The 23,191-nt window shown below is 41.4% G+C and overlaps 1 protein-coding gene across 2 annotated transcripts; it reads left to right on the top strand.

Annotated features, from left to right (window-relative positions):
- The first annotated feature begins 270 nt into the window (after positions 1–270).
- On the top strand, positions 271–20,742 carry DCUN1D5 (defective in cullin neddylation 1 domain containing 5). Of its 2 annotated transcripts, XM_066620119.1 has the most exons (8): positions 271–490; positions 7,245–7,336; positions 9,938–10,008; positions 11,664–11,755; positions 13,888–13,996; positions 14,081–14,185; positions 15,069–15,171; positions 18,067–20,742. In XM_066620119.1, the coding sequence occupies exons 1-8, from the start codon at positions 414–416 to the stop codon at positions 18,120–18,122; spliced, it is 705 nt and encodes a 234-aa protein (XP_066476216.1). In that variant the 5' UTR covers positions 271–413; the 3' UTR covers positions 18,123–20,742. The 2 variants fall into 2 exon arrangements, with proteins under 2 accessions (XP_066476216.1, XP_066476218.1); XM_066620121.1 differs by lacking the exon at positions 7,245–7,336 and having other exon boundaries at positions 415–490.
- The last annotated feature ends 2,449 nt before the right edge of the window (positions 20,743–23,191 follow it).

Here is a 23,191-nt window from a genome sequence, read left to right as displayed (position 1 = left end):
GGTTCCTGAGAGAGGGCGCGAGCACGCACGCCGAAGCCTCTTCCGAGAGCCGTTGTAGCCGGCTTGAGCGTCCCTGCCTCACAAAGGTGGTGACGTCAGTGCTTACGTCATCACGCATCTCCCCGTCTTTGCTAGCTCCGCCCCCGTGAAGAGGAGGTGGGCGGGGCCGACGCTCGGCGGTGCTGGCGGAGCCTCCCTCGGCGACCCTGAGGCGCTCGAGCGCGCATGCGCCCCCGACACTTCCTGCGCCCGCCCCTTTCGCGTCAGAGCGGCGGCGCGTTCGCGTCTTCGCCTCTGTTCCTTGCCGGCGTCGCCGCCTCGAGAGCGGCCCCCTCAGCGGCGGGAAGGAGGCGCCTGCTCTGAGCGGCGGGGAGGGGGCGCTCTCGTGTCCGGGGGCGGCTCCCTCCGCGGCGATGCCCGTGAAGAAGAAGCGCAAGTCCTCGGGGCAGGCGGGGGACGACGCCGGCCTCAAGAAGTGCAGGATCAGCAGGTACCGGCCCGGCCCCCCCGCGGCCTGTGCAGGGGGTGCTGCTGCTGGGGTTGAGGCGTCTCGGGGTGGGGGCGCCCCGAGCCCCCTTCTGGGGTGGCAAAAGGGGGTCCTTAGGGAAAGAGGGCCCTCCCCCCCACAAGCCTCCACTGCATTGAGGCTGCAGTCCCAGCCGCGCTTCCCTGGGAGGCAGCACCGTCGACTGCAATGGGACTTACTTCTGAGTAGACCCACATAGGGCTGGGCTGTCAGGGTGCAGCCCTCCCACACTCCCCTGGGAGGGAGCCCCCCTGACCGCAATGGGACTTGGTTCTGAGGAAATACGCATAGGACTCTAACCCTTCCCCCCCTTTTATGATGTGCACCCCCAGCACTGGGAACGTGTCAAGGTGTGGGGTGGGGTGGGGTGGGGTGGGGGGTGTTGTCCCAAATCTCCCTTCCTCCTTTTTGTGATGTCCAAAGGTGGCTTCTCATTGGGTGGTTTCTCTCCCTGCAAGCCTCAACTGGACTGAGTGCTCCCACCAAAGCTGGCATGAAGGAGCAACTGCCCTTATTGTGTGTGTGTGTGTGTGTGTGTGTATTCTGCCTTCATTAACTGTAGTTCTGAGTAAACATGCATAGGGTTGGGTTCTAATCCCCTACCTTTTCTGATGTGCGCCCAACATTGGGAACATGCCAGCATTTGCCTTTGTCATATCCTGCCCCCCTCCCCAGCTGCAATGAAGCAACCACTGCTTTTATTACACATATTCTGCTTTCACCTTCTCTGACACACCATCAGAGATTTGTATTGTAGATTGTGAGGTAGCTAGAGGGGTGTAAAGCACTGAATTGTACTGGGATTACAGTACTGGATTGCAGTACTGGAATTACTGCAGCATGCAAGGGGCTCTTCCTCTTTGGAGCCATTCCAGGTGGTGGGAGGAAAAAGTAGCTTCTCATTGGAGGAGGGACCCCTCCCCACAACCCGCAACTGAACTAAGGCTGCAGTCCTATCCATACATGCAGGAAGGTAAGCAGTGGGGCTGAGGAAGCCTCATTTCCCCTAGGAATGGGGCTGAGGAAGCCCCATTGACTATAGTGGGACTTTCTTCTGAGTAAACATGTATAGGATTGGGCTATAACTCCCCAACTTTACTGACATGCACCTCAGCATTGGGAATGTGCCAAGGTTTGGTGCTGGAGGTGGGTTGGGAAGAAGAGGAGTTGTCCCAGATCTCACTTCCCCCCCCTTTTTGTGATATCAAAAGGTAGCTTCTCATTGGAGGAGGGGGACCCTCCCCACAAGCCTAGAATGAACCTTTTCCCACCTTTTCTGATGTGTACCCTAGCACTGGATACATGCTAAGGTTATCCTGCCCCTCCCAGCTGAAATGAAAAAGCAACTGCCTATATTATATATATTTTGTATTCACATTCTCTCACACAGTGTCAAAATTTGTATTGTAGTTGCCTTGTGGCAGAGGCTTGTTTTCTAGCAATTATCTTGTGTGCTCCCTGAGGCATCTGGTAGGCCACTGTGAGATTCAGGAAGCTGGATTAGATGGGCCTTTGGCCTAGCAGGGTTCTTACGTACACATGTATCATGCTTTTTTCCCTCCAGTAGAACTGAAGCTGATGCAGGCAAGCTTTTTATTGTAATGCTAACAATATTAGGTGCTGGACATAGGTTAAAAATGACACAGGCTTTGCCAGCAGGCTTACAATCTAATGTGCATGGTATAAATAGAGAGGAATAATGGAGGAAAAGGAAAACAAGCATATCTAGCTGCTAATGATAATATAATAGAATCTAACAGTTAGATCAGCGTTTTTCAACCAGTGGTGCTTGTACCACTAGTGGTGCTTGAGATGGTATCCAAGTGGTACTCGTGGGACCACCAGGCCCCAGCTGCCTGGCATTGAGACCAGCAATGCAACGCGACAAGCAGTGGTAGGCGGCTCGGCTCGGTGGACAGAGCTCCAGCGTGCACTTTTCGTGTGCTCGAAAAGGCCTTCCTATTCGACCCTAGCCGTGCCAATGTTGTGCCGCATCTGGCCTCCCAGACCAGCAGTAACAGCATTACATTATTTCCAGTTAGTTCTGGTGGTACTTCCAATAGGTCAGCAGTTCTCAAACTCCCAGGGAGCTTGAGTACTGCTGTACGTCCTTGCAGGGGAGCAAGGAAGGTAGCGGGGATGGGAGAAGGCAGCGATGCTATCTCCAGGATCACATTGTTAAGGGGGCTGCAGGGACTGGCATGCACATAGTTCCTGCAGCAGCCACTCGGGGTGCTGGGAGCTGTGCACAGCACTCTGCGGGGCTCCTCAGCTTTATAAAGTGATAGCGGAAAGATCACGCCCTGCTTCTGGTTTGCAGGGAAGGCAGCAGGGGCAGTGGGAAGGCAGCGACGCGATCCCCAGAAGGGGGCAGAGTCCAGATGCCCCAGTTTGAGAACCGTTGCAACAGATGGATCGTTCAGAATGGGAAAGAAACATTGGTGTGATGGGAAAGAAACATTGAGAAACTGTATTTGCCACATAGGTCAGGTGGGACAGCTACTGGAGGAAGAGTTCTAGGTGGACAGGTGCCAAATTTCAGTTGGTCCCAGCCAAAGCAGCCTTGCTTTCTTGCCTGTCAGATGCACCAGGTGTTTCCAAGTAGTTATCTGTTCAGCTCAAGACCTCCTTGAGTTAAGCAAGTTTGCTTTGGATCCATAAAAGAGTATGTTCAGTAATGTTGTCGGTTTATGCAGAGCATGGTACCAACTTTTAGCTATGGTGATTATTCAGAATGAGATGTGTGGTGGTAGCAGGCTGTTGTCCACATCGGACAGGGACAGCATTCTATTTGTGTTACAGCTCTGCAGATCTTGGATTTTGTGCCTTTGAATTCTCTGTCTCCTATTGTGCCAAAACTTGATGCCAGAGCTGGACAGTTCCTTTGAAATGAAAGTTTTCCACAATCCTTCTCTTTCCACTGTCACCCAGCCAAAAGTTTTTCTGTTTATATAGTGTCATTACAGTACATGGTACTTTGCAGAGTAGAATAAATAAGACTGGTCTTGACCCAAGTAGCTTATGGTCAGTTCTTTGAGCCCTTCATCCTGCAGTAGAAATACTTATATACTTTCTGTATCTAGGTGTTTCAGTTCGATTCCTTACTTTTTTGTCTTGTATATGTGAATGATGTGCAATAGATATGCAACTAGGACTCAGTCAAGCTTCTTGAGGGCTTCCCATTTCACCTTCAGCATAGCACACATACCTCATTATTTTAGACTTCAGCCATTTTCTCTTGTACAAGCTGCAGAGAAAGGGCTTTTGAGCCTGTTCTCTATTATGAACATCAGCCAAGATGCTCTCACTGTTCTCCCCCTATGCACTGTTCTCCCCCTATGTTAGTTTCTGGTTGCAAATCAGGCACACAGGCAAATAATAGTGAGTAGCTGAGATGACACTCTGATACAGCCTCTTTTGCTGTTCACGCTGAAGTGGAGTAGTGTTGGTTTGTGTCAGTGACAATTGCTGGAACTGTAAAACTACACACATGTACACTTTTAAAACTATCTTTAAAGCTTAAAAATACAGTTCATTCTGTATTCTTTGAAAGTCATCGTGTTCCAGATATTTGCTAATACTTAAAATGTGTAAATTTTGACCAAAGTATTGGGTAGCATCCAGAGTAACACTTTCATGAGTAGAAGTGCATTCAGTGAATGCAGGCTTCCTTCAAAGGCAGAAGGAGCTTTCTGTTTGTGCAGTGGGCCCTTTCCACTTGCATCAAGTCTCTCTGCATGAGTAGAATCTCAGTGAGTGTTAACATTCACAGATGTGTTACTCTGGATGCTACTCATTGGATTCAAAATATATACTGTTATTTCATGTATTCTTGCTCAGTTTAAATGTTGCCAACAAATTTGGAGAATAACAGGTACTAGACCAGCCTCTGCTTGAGACCTGTAAAGAAGATTATACAACCTTTCTAGGAACCACGTTTTAAATATTACACCTTTTATACACTGCTTCTGAAAATCTTGCTTTACATCATAATTTCCTACAGACTGCTTTTGTCCAAGAAAAAGCAACCATTTGTTGCAGTAAAAGTAATATTATGCTGCAGGTCTTTTAGAGCACATTCTCCCCAATCTGTATACAATTGTGCTTAATAATGTTGCTTATGGAGGATTAACATGCTGGACATAGCAAGAAGTTCATGTGCAACAAACTTGGAAAAGCGTGTTCTGTTCCTTGTGAGTTAAAAACTTACGTCCTTCAGAGATGTTAAGCATGATGTCTTCAGATATACTAAAATGGAAGACATTTTCCATTAGATCTCTTACTTCAAGTATATTTGCAATATGTACCTGCAAAAACTACTTGGTACTCACAGAGACCAGCAGTCATTGCTTTGATACCACGTATGTTACTGATTAGTCTATTGAATCAGAAACCACTAGCGGAATTTTCAAACTTGTTATAGTAGTAAAGAAAGAAAACAAAAACTACTTGGGGTGAGAAGTAATAGCTACAGAACCAACATATAACCACTATGCATACGTTGTAAACGTAAACAGTGGTACATTTAGGATCAGTTCTAGAGAGAGGGATGCAGTAAAGTACACTTGGTTACTCTTTTTAAAAATCCTGCAGCTGAAGGGAAGGATTCACCCATGACTTCCTCTCTAAGTCTTACTCTCAGACTTGTTTTGACATAAAATTGTCTCAACAAAAAAAAGAAAGGGTGATGGGCAGAGGAACTGTGGTGCAAACAGAGCATATGGGCATACAAAGCTACCCTGTACAGAATAAGACATTTGAACCATCTAGTCACTGGCAGCAGCTCTCCCATGTTGCAGGAAGGGTCTTGCCAGGCATATCTTGAGATGAATTGAACCTGGAGCTTGCTGCATGCCAAGCATGTGCTCTACCACTGCTGCAACCCTGAATACACCCCAGAATACTTGATTTGCTTCATCTGCAGTGTGGTGTTATTGGACAGTATGGTTTTCTGACTGCATGTTAAATGACACTAAAACTATACTTGCATATGCATATCTTTTAACAGTTTCATCAGCAAAGTTTTCAATCATAATTCTCACTTCTTTGCAACAAGGGTTTGTCACAGATATATTTGAAGTAGACAATATTCACTTGAATAACTGCATTCAGTTTTCTAGTTGCTTTCATTTTGTATATACAATTACTAGGTGCTTCTCAGTAGGAGTTAAATGTAAGTGAACTATAGATGTTAACTTACAGCCCGGACTTGCATTAAGTTAGATCCGTTAGGTCCTAAAGTTTAGGACATGAGCGTTCAGTGACACCCAAGATTCAGGTTTTCAGTTAAACATGAAACTTCATTTTCACATGAAACTGACAGGTGTGGGTTTCATTTTTACATGGTCTCCAAAATCATTAGTTCTTAGCTGTCATGCACAGTTAGAGCTGTTTTCAAGCTGAAATCTGAACCTTAGTTGCTAGGAAATCGCTCCCCTTGAATTCAACTCAGCAAAACATTATCAGCATTAAGACATAAATTGATTATTTTGACTTTTAATTTTTTAAAAATGGATAAAAATCAAATTATTCAATAGTCATTCGTTCATCAGACAGAACAAGTCTCAGTGTTTTCCCTACAAGCCATAAATTAAGAATCAGGCAGGTTACCTATAGTAGGAAATTCCATAAGTCATCACACCCTAGCAGGCTTTGCATACCCCAAGTAGAGGTCCCATCGGCTATCTCATAAGGCAGGAAAATTCATTATCTCAGATATGCTGCATTCAGATCAATTAAGGCATTTACATTTATCTGTTGAAGATAAAAAATAAATAATCTTTGCAGATAGTTCATTATTGCGGCTATTATAAAATTCATTTTATAGGAATCTTATAACTTATGCACTAAAATACTTTTTCATATTTTAAAAATATTTACCTTTTTACAGTATTTCCAGTCTGGCAACGTCCTTAAAAGTAACAATAAAACCATAATCAAAATACATCAAAGAAAGATCGAATAATAAAACCACAGTTCAGAACAGAAATCAGCCAAATCAGAGCAGTTACATTCTTAACCAGCACAGCAGAGGACTAAACACTTTCTGGAATAAAAATGTTTTGAGATTGCTATGCAACACCAACCACGTGGAAACAATCCTCATCTCACATGGGGGAGAGTTCCGTAAGCTGTAATATTGATATCTAACCATGTTCAGGAGTCTCAGTCTTTTCTCTATAGGCTTGACAAATTTGTCTAAAACAGTGCTCTCAAGCTCCTAGAAGGGAGTTGGGAGCCCTGTAAATTGTTGCAGGTGAGGAGGGAAGGCAGCAGTGCAGTCCTGCGGATCATGTTGTTTACTTCCCCATCCCCACCCCTTAAGGGGGTAGAGACAAGTTTTTCCCTGGCTGGTGGGTCACAATCCACCAGTTTGCGAACCACTATTCTATAATGAAAGTAAATTCCTGATGTCTTGTTTTGCTGTTTAGACAACAGGTGTGGTTCTTTGAAGTCTTGAACAGATGCAAGTTTACAAAAATGTGAAAGCAAGAAATCACGTAATTCTTCATTTGGCATGTTGAATTGGCAGTTTTTTAGTGGTTTGTAAAAGAGATGAACAGTAGGAAGCTACAATTAAACAATTCAAATTAGTCTAAAATTCCTTTTCAGAAAAATGTTTTGCCTTCCAGTAACTCACTATTGGAAATTCAGCATTTAAGAATGAGAATAAGTTTAACATAGGCTTCTTCTTTTTTTCCCCCCTTTGGCAAATAAGCTATTGCAGGTCACAAGCTTCTAGTAAAGTAATAAGTGGAGATGAACATTTTTCAAGCAAGAAGTGCCTGGCTTGGTTTTATGAATATGCAGGTATGAAATTGATGTATGTTTAAATTTTTGGTTTTATTGTTAGTAATGATGTGCGATTTTAATGGATTCCTTTCACTCTGTCTACTTTTCAAGTCCAGTTCACTTATCCAAGGTATAGTTTTGACCATCTGCAGTGTCCAAATCTTAAACTGATTGTCTGCTCAAAAGACAACTTTTCAGACAATTATTCCAGAAGTTGTTTACCACAACTTGTTTGTCCTCATACACCTGCACTTCTGTACTAGTCAGTCAGCAGCAAAAGGTTAACTGGATGTACCAGCTCACTTCACTTGCCCTCCCCTGAGCACGAGAATGGTGGTGAACTGGACCCTGTACTTAGTGTTGTGTGGTGGGCATGTAGGGAGAGAACAAGGATAAATCTGCAGTGTTACCAGAAGTTGAGAGACTTCTGTAGCATAGTTTTGTCAGGCTTAGTGTGGCTTGTTGTTTATATTCTGTCTTAAGTAAACATTGACCCTTAAGAGAGAACAAACAGTGCAATGTGTACTATCTATATGGCATTGACCCATCCTAAATCTCTCTTGAGCTTCCTGGGCATCTCAGTGCTACCCTGTGTAGCACAGGGCAGCATCTGGTTGATTCATTTTTCACAGCTACAAAGTAGAAGTGCTGCAAAGTTTGCCACTTAGTTGCAAACTTTGCAGTGCTGCGGATTAGTTAGACTTTTTCAATCTTTGGTTTGTGGTCACTTAGTAATTGGCATTGCGTTTTGAACAAAGGTGCATGATAAAGTACTTTAGGCAAGATAAAGGGTCATATGCAAATATTTCCATGATAAGCAAAATTCTGTTTTAACACGTGGGTGTAATTTTTTGTGCAACGTTATACACAGTTAACCAGAAATGCAAGCAGCTTGAAAACTATTTCTTCATTCTTTTTTCTTTGTTGTGTTTGATGTGTGATTTTTTTAAAAGAGCTCTCATTTCTAAGTTGATAATAACAATAACAGACATTTTAACAATTGTTTATTTACTGGTGTCAGAACAGTGGGGGCAGAGAGAGATGGAATGTGAATATTCACTCCACAGTTGGCACCAAGTCATTAGAGAAGCTAAGACATTCTCTTTATTTTCATAAATATCTTAAGTCCTTTCAGGATGTGCTCTTGGTTCTGACATCTTTTCAAATGAAAGTGAATGCAGATAGAATGGAATTTAATTTCAGCCATCCTTGTTCTCAGTTAAATGCCACTTGTATTAGAATTGTAGTTCCTCCTGTATCTGAGAGATCAGAAGTGATGGTTCAGTCACATTTCTGTGTTTGTGTTTTTTGCCAATTCTCACAGTATAATGAATGAAAATGTTTTTAACAAAATATAGTAAAACAGTTAAATTTCTTTTTAAATTAATCCACATGGTAGCATTTCAGTATGTGTTTTGAGAATTTTTTTGAAAGCAACATCATCAGTTTCAAATACACAAAAGTCATGTTTTCTACTGCTATGTTTTAATTTAGTCTGGAAAGCTGATAATGAAATTTGGCATCAGTTCAGGGGTTTCTCCTAACTGTTTACGAATAACCTTAAAATGAAATACATTAGATTGGAAAAACCTTGATTAAAAGCGTATAGCCTGGATCAATGCAGATGTGTTACTGAGACTTTCTTCACCATTTTCTGCATTCACTACAGTTAAGAGCATCTGTATATTGCTCAGCTATACTTAAAACAGGAAAGAGGAACTTGCTTCAGGGAGGGAAGGAAGTGTGCAATACTGTGGCCTTCAATGATCTCTTAACTTCAGTTGAATTGTAATCAGCTTTGTGTGTGTTTAAGCATGGCCACAGCATCTGTTGGCCTTCAGAACTCATTAATGATGATCTTTTGACCGCCATGTGATGTCTGTTATGGATATCACTTAGCGTTACGTACAAGATGGAACAAATAATTATTAGGTTATGGGTTCTTCAAGTACTCATACGTCCCTGCATCTTCAAGATTTCCAGTACAGAAAGATTTAGTCTGATTTTGCTTCCCCACTTCTAGATAGCATCAGTGAGTCCAAAATAGCAAGGAGGCAGTCCCAGACACAAAAAGGGAAATATTCTCATATGTTTTAATAAATAGGATACTGCCCAAGTGCAAATGATTTTTTTTAAAAACTAATTTTGTAGAATTTGTGTGTTTTCAGAGCATTATATATATATCATCTTGTAGTCCTTACAACCACCCTATAAAGTGAGTAACAGGATTCCCATATTGCATATGGAGAACTGATGCTGAGACAAAGTGGCTTGCTTAAGGCCACCTGGGTTCTCACAGGGGGGAGATTAAAACCACGAAAGTTATGATTTTTAGCTCAGTCTTGTAAGTTCTGAGTTATACTAGCTGTGTATATACACAGAACAGTTGGGTGCACATTGTAAATTAAACATTCCATAGGAAGCTTTGGTTTAGGAGTCCCATTCTTAAGAACTGAAGAGCAGTGTGGTTAGGGGGAGAGCAAAAATGCAAGGAATGGAATCACTTGCTCAGCCTAGACATGGCTATACTGCCAATCATCTGGTTCAGTAATCAGGGAGGGAACTATTATTTTTATATTAAATCTTAGTCTTGATCTTGGTCTTTTTATTGTTTTGAAGGTGATGATGAAGTTGTTGGGCCAGAAGGAATGGAGAAATTCTGTGAAGATATTGGTGTTGAACCTGAAAATGTAAGCATTGCTACTGAAGAATAATGGACATTTGATTGAAAATTACATACAATCAAGTTCTTCAGTAATCTGCCCCCAACAAATGTTATCTTGTCTTTTTGTTTTCTTCCCCGTTAATTTTATGGTTTACATGTGAAGATACATTACTTACTTATCCACAAAAACATTTCTAAAGAGTCTATTGAGTTTAAGGGAGGAACTACATGTTCTGAGGAAAACACAGTTCTTGATCCCACTTTCCTTGTATGCCAAATGGAGGGGAGCAATAGGGAGCATTTGCGGGGGAGAATCGGGTGAGAATTGAGTACTTAACTCTTCCCCTACACCCTAGTTCTTCACTGCAAATAGCCCCAGGCTATTGTAATAACTTCCTGCTCTCCCAGCCATGCTTTGAAACTAAAAGTATGCTTGACTGGAGGGGGAAAAAAGCCTTAGGATATTTTCTGATGTGAATCAAGAGGCCTGCAAGGGGTTAGTCATCCTTCTTTTGCTGATTCTCCCCTGAAAATTCTCCCTTTGTCTCCACACTTGTTATATATTGGCCAACATGGATTTGGGAGCCCGTGGATAATGTACAGAGCCTTAGTGCAGCAGCAGCAGTCTATCAGCAGAGGCACCATCCGTGAACAGAAAGAGTTCTACTTGTGCAAGGTGTCCTTGTACCAGTGGAACTCTTCCTACTATTTGTAGATGACCTTCTACCTGCTGTGTCAAAGCTCTGGATGCTACCCATGTTTGTCAAAGTCACAAGTAGTTTTATCCAAAAAATGAACGGTTAAGGGGAACATTATGCCACAGCTGCGCTGATTTTAAATTGCATTTGTCATTTTGAGATCTTGCATTTCATGTTGCTGTTAAAATGACAGTATTAAAAAAAATCATTGAACACATGAAATATACACATGAAGTTCAAGTAAGAACACAATCCAAAGTCCCCTGCACCAGCCCAGAGGTGTCACAAAAGTGCCATAAGGCACTTTTGTGACACCACAGGAGGAGGCAGGCCAAATTCAGCCTCCAATGCACCAGCGCTGGGTAAATTTGCACCTGCCTGCCTTGGTCAGTGTGGGAGTCTGGGGAGGGCAGTCTTAGGGTGTTCCAGGGCAGGGGGAGGAAGGGAGGGCAGACAGACAGGCCCATGGACAGACTGGGCCAAAGTGAAGTCAGGATCTGGCAGTTAGGCTGGATACTAACTCCCCACGCAAGCAGCCCAGCCTAGTGCTGGGCTGCTCAGATCTGCACCACCTCTTTAAATGGTGTAGATCTGAGTAGTCCCATTCAGGCTGCTGGAGCTTTACCTGGTGTAAGGAGAATCAATTCCCCTTCCCCAGGTTGTGCTGCAACCAATCCAAACCCTGTTTTGGATACACAGCTGGCCTGCCTATTCTAGCGCAGGATGGGATTGGACTGTGAATTTATTTTTGACATTTTTATGTCTCCCTTCCTCCAAAGAGCTCAGGGTGACATACATGACTCCTTCCCTCCTTTTGACCTCACAGCACTCTTGTGAGGTAGGTTACGCTGAGAGATAGTGACTGGCCCAAGGTCACCCAGAAGGCTTTATGGCTAAGTGGGGATTTGAACTTGGATCTTCCAGGTCTAAGTTTCTTGCACTCTCATATCTTAGATTTCTTCTTTCACCTATTTCCACACAGATCATTATGCTTGTTTTAGCCTGGAAACTGGAGGCTGAAAGCATGGGATTCTTTACCAAGGAAGAATGGTTAAAAGGGATGACATCATTACAGTAAGAGTTATTTATATTTGAAATTATCTTTCATGTGTCGCAGTTCTGTATTTTTGTCTTTCCATTACTCAGTAAATGTCTTAAATCCAGTACAAAGCTTTGGCCTATTGGTTGCCTGTTTCAAACCAGTTGGTTCGTCATCCACTTGAAAATACCTGCCATGATTCATTTTGGTGATTTCCCACAGGACCAGGCTAGGTGTTACAAGCTATTGCATGTAACTTGGCCTTGATGTTTGTGACTATACCACAAGCAGCCTTGGGGATCTGCAAATTCCAGACAGGGGAGAGTGTAGAACTTTTTTCCCTTCTGGCTGTTTTTTCTACTCATAATCCACGCTTCCTTCTCCACATACATTTTTATTTTGCTTTTGTTTTAAGCAACGTAAAAGGCAGATCCCATACCTTAAAAGGCATATAACATCTAGTTTGGTCTGAAACAAATTGCTTGTCATTTCTGACTTTATTGGACAAATATTTGTGAATTCAACTAGTCCAGTAAACATGAATCAAGAGAAGCCATATTACTGGTAAGTTGTATGGAGCATTGTTTTCTGTTTTTTAGCATTCCACTTCATTGGACTTGTAATTTGAACAACTTTGAATGACTCATTTTTAATTAAACTTTCACCCCCGGTTGGACCTGGGTATGTTTACTGAACCTTACATTTTACTGTGGACAATATTACTATGTCCATTTATTTGCTAAATGCTTACCTAGTTTGCCTTTGGAGATATGGGAATTTCAGTCCATTTTCAAAGTCAATAGATACATTCAGGGTTGAGATTCAGAATTGCCACCTATATCCCTCTCTTCCCACCAAACCTGGCTGCTTATTGTGTGGTTGTTGTGGGGTGTGTGTGTGAGAGAGAGAGAGAGAGAGAGATTTTGGGGGAAGGCAGGGGGTATCGGGAACATATTCGTCTTTCCTATATAATCCTTATCTATAAGCTGTCTTATCCCCGTTATATCCTTAATGGTGAAGACTGGTCTGCACAAGGTATCCAGGTGGTGGTGTGCAGATTTTGCTCCAGTGCCAAATATTCTCTAAGAACTGTGCTTAGTTTTTGCAGAGCAATGAACAGCAGCCACTCTGGTAAAGGAACTTAAGGACCACAGTAGGGTGTGGGCTACACTACTGATGGTTTTTGTGCCTTGCAACAGCATCCCAGGCTGAAGTCCATTTACTTTGTTCTGTGAAACTTAATAATACCATCTAAGAATTTAGCTCAGTTCTATCAATATCACTGTGCCCCAAGTCTCATTTCTTAATTATGTGACAGTGTGTGAGAAAGTTGACAAAGCATGATGAACTATTGAGATACCACCAAGGGAATGTTGGGATTTCCCCTTGTAAAAGGCCACTGCTATTTGATTGAAAGCCCCCTGAGAAGTTCATGCTCAAATGTGTTTGTTTTTGTGATGTTTTGTTCTAATAGATCCTTCAGTCCTATTAAAACACAGTGTAGAATTGTTTGTGTAGTCCTAGATTTCTCATCTGAATGGAAAATTTCTGCTAGAATTTTTGTGCATGCAAGATTTAAGGCACTATTTTTATATGGAAGGCATTATAGATTTCCTTCACCTTACTTTTAGTTCTACTCTATAATGTCTGGGCTCTAGCAAGTTTCTTTTTCCATGCATGAGATCGAGAGGCCTGCTAGAGTTGTAAAAATTGCAACTTTCATTAATGTCATGCACCAGAATATCAGCCTGAAAAGAAACTGAAGTTGTCAGAAAATTGGATTCAAAGTATATATATATTTTTTGTCTGTTGGCAACCTTCAGTTTCAAAAGACTATGGGATTTGATATTTGTCTTCTCCAAACCGATTGGATTTAATCCAGACCTTAGGTGAGTGGAAGTAAGTTAGCAGAATGGCACTTTCCTGCATGCACCTTCCTCACAGCTGTCCCATCATCTAATTCCTCTGCTTTTTTGAAGGCCTGTGACTGTCAGAAGAGATTTTGTGTTGGGTCCAGAGGTCCAGAGGCCTGGGGTGGGGAGAAAAAAGCCTGCTTATGAAAGGTCTAGATCCAATTCATTTTCTCTAGAGGCAGACCTAATCCTTATAATTTGAAGTTTTTTGTGCTACTGTGTTTGGAATTTAACTTTATCATCCTTTCTTTAAGATGCGACTGCACAGAAAAGCTGCAATTAAAATTTGAATTTTTACGTTCACAACTGAATGACATTTCAACATTTAAAAATATCTACAGATACGCATTTGATTTTGCAAGGGTAAGTGCACCTACTTGTTAGCAAATGATGACGTCACAGAGCTGTCATCTGTACTCAGAATGCTGTTTTCTTTTATCATTTTAGGATAAAGACCAGAGAAGTCTTGATATTGACACTGCAAAGTCAATGTTAGCTCTTCTACTTGGAAGAACATGGCCACTGTTTTCAGTATTTTACCAATACTTGGAGGTAAATACCCTTTTAAAAACTAAAAGTTGAATATTCTGAACTAGCAATAAATCCAGAAAAATTACTAGTTTACCTCATACCAAACTGTTAAGAAGGTACCAACAAACTTTGTTTAAACTGTCTGTGCCTGGTCACCTTAAAGAGTCTTGCCACAGACAATCCAATGAGTAGATGATTATTTATAAGCCCAATGGGATTGCTGTGTTTGTGTCTTCTGACCTACTTTTTATGAATGTGTCCTCCAAAAAGCAAAGAGGACCAGCATAAGAATTGAAATATATAATAGCACAAGAATTGTACACTTTTCTGAATAAAAACCACCCTGCTGAGTTTCTTCTTAGAAAATTCTGTTTCATTGGGGTTTTGTTTTTCTTCAGGTTGAACAGGCAACATCCGATTTTCATGATAAAACTAAATGGGTCTGTTTGTGAATAGGATGGGATGTGCCTGGCTTATTGCCACCTTTACATCTTCTAGTGGGATAAATGACCCCTTGCTTCTTAGAAACATGCAACTGAACTACTAAGGCAGTTTCTTGAAAGTCTGGAAAAAAATGAATCTATGTGTGCCATGTTCTATTGAGAAACACGTTAGCGCTTTCTGTGTTTCCTACATAAACATTACTTCCTAGTCTTTGCTATCCCAAATGGTATTTTTCTTTTTTCCTGATTCCACACAAGTCATTTGCTGCCAGCTGCCTTTTTCTGTATTTGCACCTGTTTCTGTGCCTTGCACAATGTTGTTCCTTGTTGTCATGCCAGAACCCGCATTTCCTACTGTACAGTATCTCTTGCCTTTTAGAAATCCCTGCTTGCATGATGTCCACATGCAACAGTGTTTAGATTGAGAACTAAAAGTATGCAACTTTCTTATTTTTCCATAGCAGTCAAAATACAGAGTAATTAACAAAGATCAGTGGTACAATGTGTTAGAATTCAGCAGAACTGTCCATGCGGATCTTAGCAACTATGACGAGGATGGGGCATGTGAGTATACCTGTTAATATAATTGTTCATGTTTTTTAGGCACAGGAGCAAGTGTTGCCCTTAAAAACACAATATCCCCAATTTATTTTGAGAGTAAATTAATTGATTTTGGGCATAATCCTAACCAGATCTACTCAGAAGTAATGGGGCTTACTCTCACAAAAGTGTGGTTAGGATTGCAACCCTAATCACTCTTTGATCTGGTTTTAGAACTGGGTTTGTATGTACGATATTGGTACTATTCATTATAGAGGCAGCATACATCCAAATACCAGTTGTTATGGAGCAACACTGGGAAAGAGATATGCCTTTTTCACTTGCTAGTGGGCTTCCCAGAGGTAATTAGTTGCCCCCTGTGTGGAACAGAATACTGGATAAGTCTTTGGTCTAATCCAGCAGGACCCTTTCTTATGTTCACTTCTATGCCCCTTTCAGTTTCAAGGCTATTAGGTTTTGAACCTAAATCTGCAGCATCATGGAACATAACAAGTCTGGTTCCCATGATTACTAGTTTTGTGGCCTTGCATCTCTGGCTCCTGTTTAGGAAACTGGTTTACCAAGGAACCAGTTTCTTTTTTCTGGTTTCCTTTTCCAAACCTATAGTAGCTAATTTCCTGCTAATTCGGAAGAGTTCTCCTCTCAGATGTTTGTTTCATTTTGAGCATACTTCTGTTAGTGTGTTATGTCTGCTCCGCCTGATACACTTTTATATGTGGGCATCTCTAAGCAGCAAGTTCCTTCAACCAGTGACCCAGTTTCAATGTCATTTACCAGAAGGAGTTAGGAAATTTCTATAGTTGTGAATAAGCAATAAATAATTGTTTAGGTTACAGTGATTATGACTTCCTGTAAAGCTAATTACAGATGTAATAAATATATTAGAGCAGTGGTTCTCACACATTTAGCACTGAGACCCACTTTTTAGAATGAGAATCTATCAGGACCCACCAGAAGTGATGACATGACTGGAAGTGACATCATCAAGCAGGAAAATTTTTAACAATCCTAGGCTGCAATCCTACCCACATTTACCCAGAAGTAAGTCCCATTTACTATCATTGTTCAAAGAATATTGTTAAAATACAAGTCTGTAACATTTCCCCAAATGTAGTTGCATACCATGGTAGCATCAAGTCTAATATATTAAAAAGAAAATATTGAAATGAATGGGGACCCACCTGAAATTGGCTCCTGACTCATCTGGTGGGTCTTAACCCACAGTTTGAGAAACACTGTAACAAACCCAGGGCCAGTTGCGATCAAATAATACTTTTGTCACAGGCAAAATAATACTTTTGTTTATCTATACCACTGGTTCTCAAAGTGTGCTCCCTGAGACCCCTTCAGAGGGGCTGCATGAGCACTCCATAAGTGACTGTCTGCCCTATATCAGGTTTGCTTGTCCATCCCTTCCACCTCCTTTTTTCATGGCTCTCCTTGCAAAGAGAGCAGCCAAAATGATTACTGGGCTGGGGCACCTTCCCTATGAGGAAAGGCTACAACATTTGGGCCTCTTCAGTCTAGAAAAGAGGCGCCTGAGCGGGGACATGATTGAGACATACAAAATCATGCAGGGGATTAACAGAGCAGATAGAGAGACGCTCCCTCTCGCATAACACCAGAACCAGGGACATCCATGAAAGTTGAGTGTTGGGAGAGTTAGGACAGACAGAAAAAAAATTTCTTTACCTAGCGTGTAATTAGTTTGTGGAACTCCTTGCCACAGGATGTAGTGATGGCATCTTGCCTGGATGCCTTTAAGAAGATTGGACAGATATCTGCAGGAAAAATTCATTACGGGTTACAAGTCATGGTAGGTACGTGCAGGGTAGAGGTAGGCTGCCTCTGATTGCCAGATGCAGGGGAGGGCACCAGGACACAGGTTGTGTCTGTTGTCTTGTGTGCTTCCTGGGGCATTTTGGTGGGCCACTGTGAGATACAGGAAGCTGGACTAGATGGGCCTTTGGCCTGATCCAGTGGGGCTCTTCTTATGTTCTTCTGCTTCCCCCTCCTGTTCCAACTTGTCACCAGTATTCAGTCTTGGGCTTGGCCCTGTGGCACTTCGTACTTGCTCTGAGGCTCCCAGAGACACCATGCATGCACCAGTAGGGCTCCCTGAGATTCTTTTGGGGAGTACAAAGGACTCTGGAGACTTAGAAGTTTGAGAGCTGCTGCTGAATGCTAACTGTATAGGACAAAACAGAGTATGGTAAATGCTATTTCCCCTATTAGAAGACTGTAGTGATAGAATGCCTGTTACCTTGACTCTGGCCCTCCAGCACAGAAGGAAATCTATTTCTCCTAACCTGGAAAGACTTACAGCTTAGTCTTTGCATGTTTACTTCAAAGTAAATTCCTCTCAGCTCAGTGGGGTTTACACCCAAGTAAATATGTATAAGATTGCATTCTTGAGTCACATCTCCACTTTTTCTCCAGCCTTTTGCATCTTGTCTCCCTGGCTTGTTGCTTGTTCCCAGGCTCTTCTCCCATTACAGGATGGAGGGAGAAAATTGGGCACAGTGATTTGAAGCAGTAGACATGATGGTATATTAATACTGCTTGGACCTCACAAGTAGCCTTGACGGAAGAAAAAAAAATACACAGCCTAGTGATAGGTATTGGTAAAGCTAAGGGTCAGCTAATCTTGCTTTGTGTTGAGATCCATGACCCATGCTGTACCATTTTTTGGGGGAGGGAGGCTATTTGGAAACGGTTCTTTCAACTATAGACCTATTTCATGCTGTGCTGAACTTGCTTTTTCAACCTGCATTGAAGTGGAATTAATGGCCTTTTACAAATCACTGTATACAAATATGTTTAGACAAACAGAATATTGAAAAGAAGCTTGATTTTTAAAACACTGAAATTCTTGTATTTAACATTATTTCATTTCAGGGCCTGTTCTTCTTGATGAATTTGTGGAGTGGCAAAAGGTTCGCCAAGCATCATAGCAAGAGCAACTCTAAGGAAAAATGCTGGATCTTGTGATGCCCACCCCTATAAAAACTGAGTCAAAACTAAGGGTTGCATTCACATCCTAATGAACTTTAGTAATTTTGTCCTTTTATTTTTAAAGGAAGTCTTGTTACATATGAAATGGGCATTGAACCACACCTCTTCTGAGACTGAAAGCTGGAGGTTTTGTCTTAAGTTTCTATCATTTCAGAACAATAAAAATTCAAATTTGTAACAGTCTTAAAGTGAAGGAACTCCCTTAAGTACAACTGTGGTTTCTGCACTCTCAAAACCAAAACATAGACTGCATCAGAAGTGCCCTATATGGGTGTCAGAATTCTGGAGTTGTGTTTAAAATTGTAGTATATGAATTTGGTAAGGTAGTTTGCTAATGGAATGATTGTCTTGGGAAGAATGATTAACTTTAAGCCTTGGCCTGTACTTTACTAATGCCCAACGTTTTGTGCCATAGTTTGCAGTTTCACATGGAGACATGGCCTTAAATTTTTTTTTCTATAATTCCCACTCAACATATTGTCTTCTAATGGAACAGTCATAATAGCCTGCATTAATCTGAAAGGTACTAAGAGGATGATGTCCATAATAAGTGCAAGTTTTTGAAACAGTAATTAAGTTGTACTTGTATTGTAAACTGGTTTGAATATTAAAAAGAGACTGAGGATAAAACTAATTTCTTTAGCCTGCATTGGGCTGAGAACTTTAGCATTTTGACCCTCATTCCTTTTTATCTCCATAGATGAAGAGCAATGTTTTTACCCAGTACTAGCTCTCTGCATTTCAACATGGAGGTAAAGGAAGTTGTACTACCTTTTAATGTGGTAGGTTGCCATGTAGCTAGAATGTAAACAAGAAGTTCTCTGTGTGTGCGCTGGCTTAATGTTGAAAAGCACAGCAAATATGGAAACTGCAGGGTTTATTATTTCTCCACCATTAAGACTTAAGTGCCATATTTGATAATTTTATGTCTCAAAATTGCTTTTCAGGGTGGCCAAACATAGGAATTTCCAAAATTTTTTTTATTTTTTATTTTTTGAAACTTTATAAAAGTGAGGGTGAAAAAGGTAACTACTTGGTCTGGTTGAAGATTGAGGTAACTTGTCGTCCCTCCTTCTACTTGGTATGCTGTTTCTGCCAGAGTATCGTTCTTTTAGCAGGTATGAATTGGCTTCCATGATGTGTGATATTATTCTCATACTTACCATACTAGGTAAGACATGGTTGTATTTGCCTCAGGATAATGAGAAATGTGTTGTGTGCACTGTATGCAGGTTCAGGTAGGACAAGAAAGCCTCTTTTCTGGACAAAGTGTTATTTTGCGTGTGTGTGTTTTTTTTCCTTTTGGCCATAATGGGGAATTCTCAAGTATCTAGTTCTGGTATTATATTCAAAAGGGCTATTTCTGACTTTGAGTTTTCTCAACTGTACCTGCTGTTCAGGAGAATCTCACTGCATTAGTCAGTGAATTTTTTTCAAGTCATCATTATAGGGGGTGACCTAACACTGTGTATTTTTGATCCTCTGACTCTCTGCACAGGGGAAAAACAAAAGCAGTGGTGGAAGCATCTAAAAAACTCAGTTTTGCTCCTCTTACACAACTTAATACAAGCTTTTGTGTTTAATATATGTCCATTGCAGTTTAGATAGCTTTGGGAAACTGTTCTTAGTGTCATCTGAACATATTTGGTGTGTGCCAGTTTTTCCTGTGAATGGACTGAAGGCTGCTGGTTAATGTTTGCTTATCATGCTATACCACTTGCTTGGAAATTGTCTTAGGCCTACTTGGGTGTAAGTCCAGTGAGTGGAACCCCCAACATGAATGTACAACGAGGTTGCAAGTTCATGCATTGAAGGAACTTTGTAGACCAGTAGAGGATGGATTTTTCATGACCTTGACATGCTGTAGTTTGCAAGAGTTAGAAAATACTTTGCAAATGAGCAGTAGAAAATCCATGTCCAAGTGAGCAATGTGGCTATTAAATGCTGCAATGTCTAGATGCAGCCTAGGTCCTAAGATGGTCTCCTTTCTGGGATGGGACAATGCTGTTTTAAAAGCCTTTTGGCAATAAGGGGATCCCAGCTTAGCATACTTGTCAGAGCTGCCTCAGTAGTTGCCACTATATTTTCAAATGCTGGTTCGAATGGGAAGGAACAACATAAAATTTCATCAAGTGATGGGCTTTATGGATGAGAGGAATGTGTTCTGTGTTGGCTCTACCAGCTAAAAAATACACGCATCCCTTACTTGCATTGGTGCTTCTAAGAACAAACCCCTGTTCTAATTAAGCCTGCAAACATATGAACCTCCAAAGATAATGAGACTTACCATGCATAGGACTAAGTTGCTAGCCATCCTCAATTGCATTGTTCTCTGTCATGCTTTGGAGCTGTTTTCAGGTTTTTTTCCAAGATATGTCTGAAGAACCTACTTTTTTAATGTAAGCAAGACCATCTCTTTTCAATTCAAGTTATGAATTCTGTTTTTAAGCAAAGTGGCCCAAAGGAGCTGGTATTAACATGGTAATCAACAGAATGTTGTGTCCACCAATCCCAACATCTTAATGTGAAGATATCAAATGCTGTGTATGACTTTTATCTCTGAGGTTTTATCACTATTCTTATAATAAAACCATCTTTCAGGGATTTACAATCTGTTTTTGTGAGTGGTTTTTAATGTTGTGAGATGCAATAATGAATGTACAGATCCAATCTTGTTATACATGGATTTTTTATACACAGATTTGACTCGACATGAATGGCCACTGCAAATGAGAAGGAATGTGCTGATCCCTGGAGAAGGGGAAAAATGCATCCCTTTAAAATCAGTTTAAAAAAACTGCTTTTTACTGTTGTAGAGAGACAGTTATGCCAATGATTACAGGTATAACCTAGTTATCCACAGATTTTTCTATCTCAACATGATGAGAAGGTCCCTTTAAATTAATGGAAAACATTAACAATAGGTTGTTTGAGAGAGGGCAGCCAGCTGACAATCCATCAATCCTCACTTCAGGCTTCACTCTCCTCCCTTCCCCCTGAGCATGTGTGAGAAGGCTAAATGGCATGATTATCACCTGCTCTATTCTTTCCCCCTTGCTGGGGCTCCTGGTGAAGGGAGAGATTGCTGTCTCCTTGTGAAGCCTTTCTGGACTAGGTGGGTCTTTGGCCTGATCCAGCAGGGTTCTTATGTTCTTAAGCACCTGGAGAAAGACTGATTGCCTCTGTGTGCATTTCAAAAGGTCAGCAAGGCTGTTTTTAAATCACTGAGGTAAAGGACTTTGGTTTTTAAATTTGTTTTAGTGTCATTTTTTCCATCCAAGTGATTTCTGGGAACAAAACCCTTCCGAATGAGACTCAACCTGTACTGAGATAATGTTTGAAGATCCATCTCTCCAAGAAGATAAAGAAACATAAAGATAAGAAGTCTGTTTCATGTTTCTTCTTTTAAATCTGCAAATGGAACTTAGATTTGGTCCTCCTTCCCTAGAAAAAAGGGCCTGGTGGACTCCCCCCCCCCCTGTGGAAACTCAAACTTTTGACCTGGTGAGGCTTGTGTCTTTGTTTTGTCTGCCCTTTCTCAAAGGAGTTCTTTCTCCCTTGTTCTGTTGAAGTCAAAAAGGTATTTCTTTGAGACATGTGTTAAGGGGACTTGAATTCTGACTGCTGGGAATCTTAGCAGTTCCCTTCTAACTTCTTGCTCTCTGTGGTACAGTAGTTCCTGCAGTGGGAGGGGCTGTGGCACTTGTATCTTGGAGGCATCTTCCCCTGATGCTGCTATGTTACTCATTTCTGGGAACCAATTGCAGCTGTGGCTAGATATTCCCATCCAGAGGCTTCCTCGGGCTGTAGGCCCTTGCACCAAGAGCTGCTGCACCTTTACCTTAAAAATAAGTTCTTCCACTTCACAAAGGTGGGAACAGAGCGGAGGCAGTGATTAAGGGTTGGGCTTTTTTTAAGTTCAGGTTAAGACATCAGGCCTTAAGAGTTCGTGATGGCATGACCAAGATGTGGAAGCATTCAAAATAGACAAATTTAAACTCTTGTCAAACAGGCAGTAAAACCAGAAACCATATAAAACTTTATGCAGTGAACTATACGTAACTGAGGAAGTTAAAGTGGCTTACATCCAGAAAATGAGTATTTCAAAGAAAAAAGCAGGATGAATGCAGCCATATGTTCATGAACAGGAGAGGCGCTGCAGACGAAATACAAGAAGAGAAAAACAAGAAGAAAACTCTGAACAAATGTGTGCTTATGGAGCAGGAAGAAGCAAGAAAATAGCAATGTGATAGTTTTTTGAGCTTGTAGCTGGAGCATACAATATCCTTTTGTGTTTGAAAAAGGGGAGAAAGAAAAGCCCTTCAGAGAGTACCAAATATCAGACTAAATAAACATTAATATATTGATATAAATGTTGCTCAGCCAACCATTTCATGTATGAGAATAGTGGTGATTGTTACATATGCTTCATAATAGAAAGGTTACTGTCCCTTTAATAGTCTCCACTTTTAAAACGTCTCTTAACTGGCAAGAATCCTCTTTCAGAGCATTTGCCAGCCATTTTAACATGCTTTTTTGTGTGTTCCTGGAATTCAATGTAAAAATTCCAGTAGGACATGGAGCCTTATAAAAATTTGTGCAAGAAACAACTAGTTTGTTGGCAACCTTCAGTCTCGGAAGACTATGGTATCATGCTCTGGATGGTGGTTCTGGCACAGCGTCTAGTGTGGCTGAAAAGGCCAATTCGGGAGTGACAATCCCTTCCACACTGGGAGCAAGTGTAGTGTGTCCCTGGTCTGTCTCCCTGGCTATAAGAAACAACTAAGTGCAAGCTAAAAGCAAGATCTTCCCCACTCCCTTTCCCCAACACTGAAGGTTGGGCAACCTGCAAGAATTGTGAAGGATGTGGAGCAAGAATTGTAGTGGGAGGAAGAAATTCTTAGAAACCAGGCAGAGGTGGTTTGGGGTATTTTATAATAAAGGCAACAGTATACATCACAATAACAAGCTTCTTACACCAGACTAATCTAAGTTTAATTTAAATATT

This window comes from Tiliqua scincoides, chromosome 3 (genome assembly GCF_035046505.1).
Source record: "Tiliqua scincoides isolate rTilSci1 chromosome 3, rTilSci1.hap2, whole genome shotgun sequence".
NCBI lineage: Eukaryota > Metazoa > Chordata > Lepidosauria > Squamata > Scincidae > Tiliqua > Tiliqua scincoides.
Note: the sequence above shows the minus strand (reverse complement) of the source record. Positions and strands in the feature narration are given on the sequence as shown.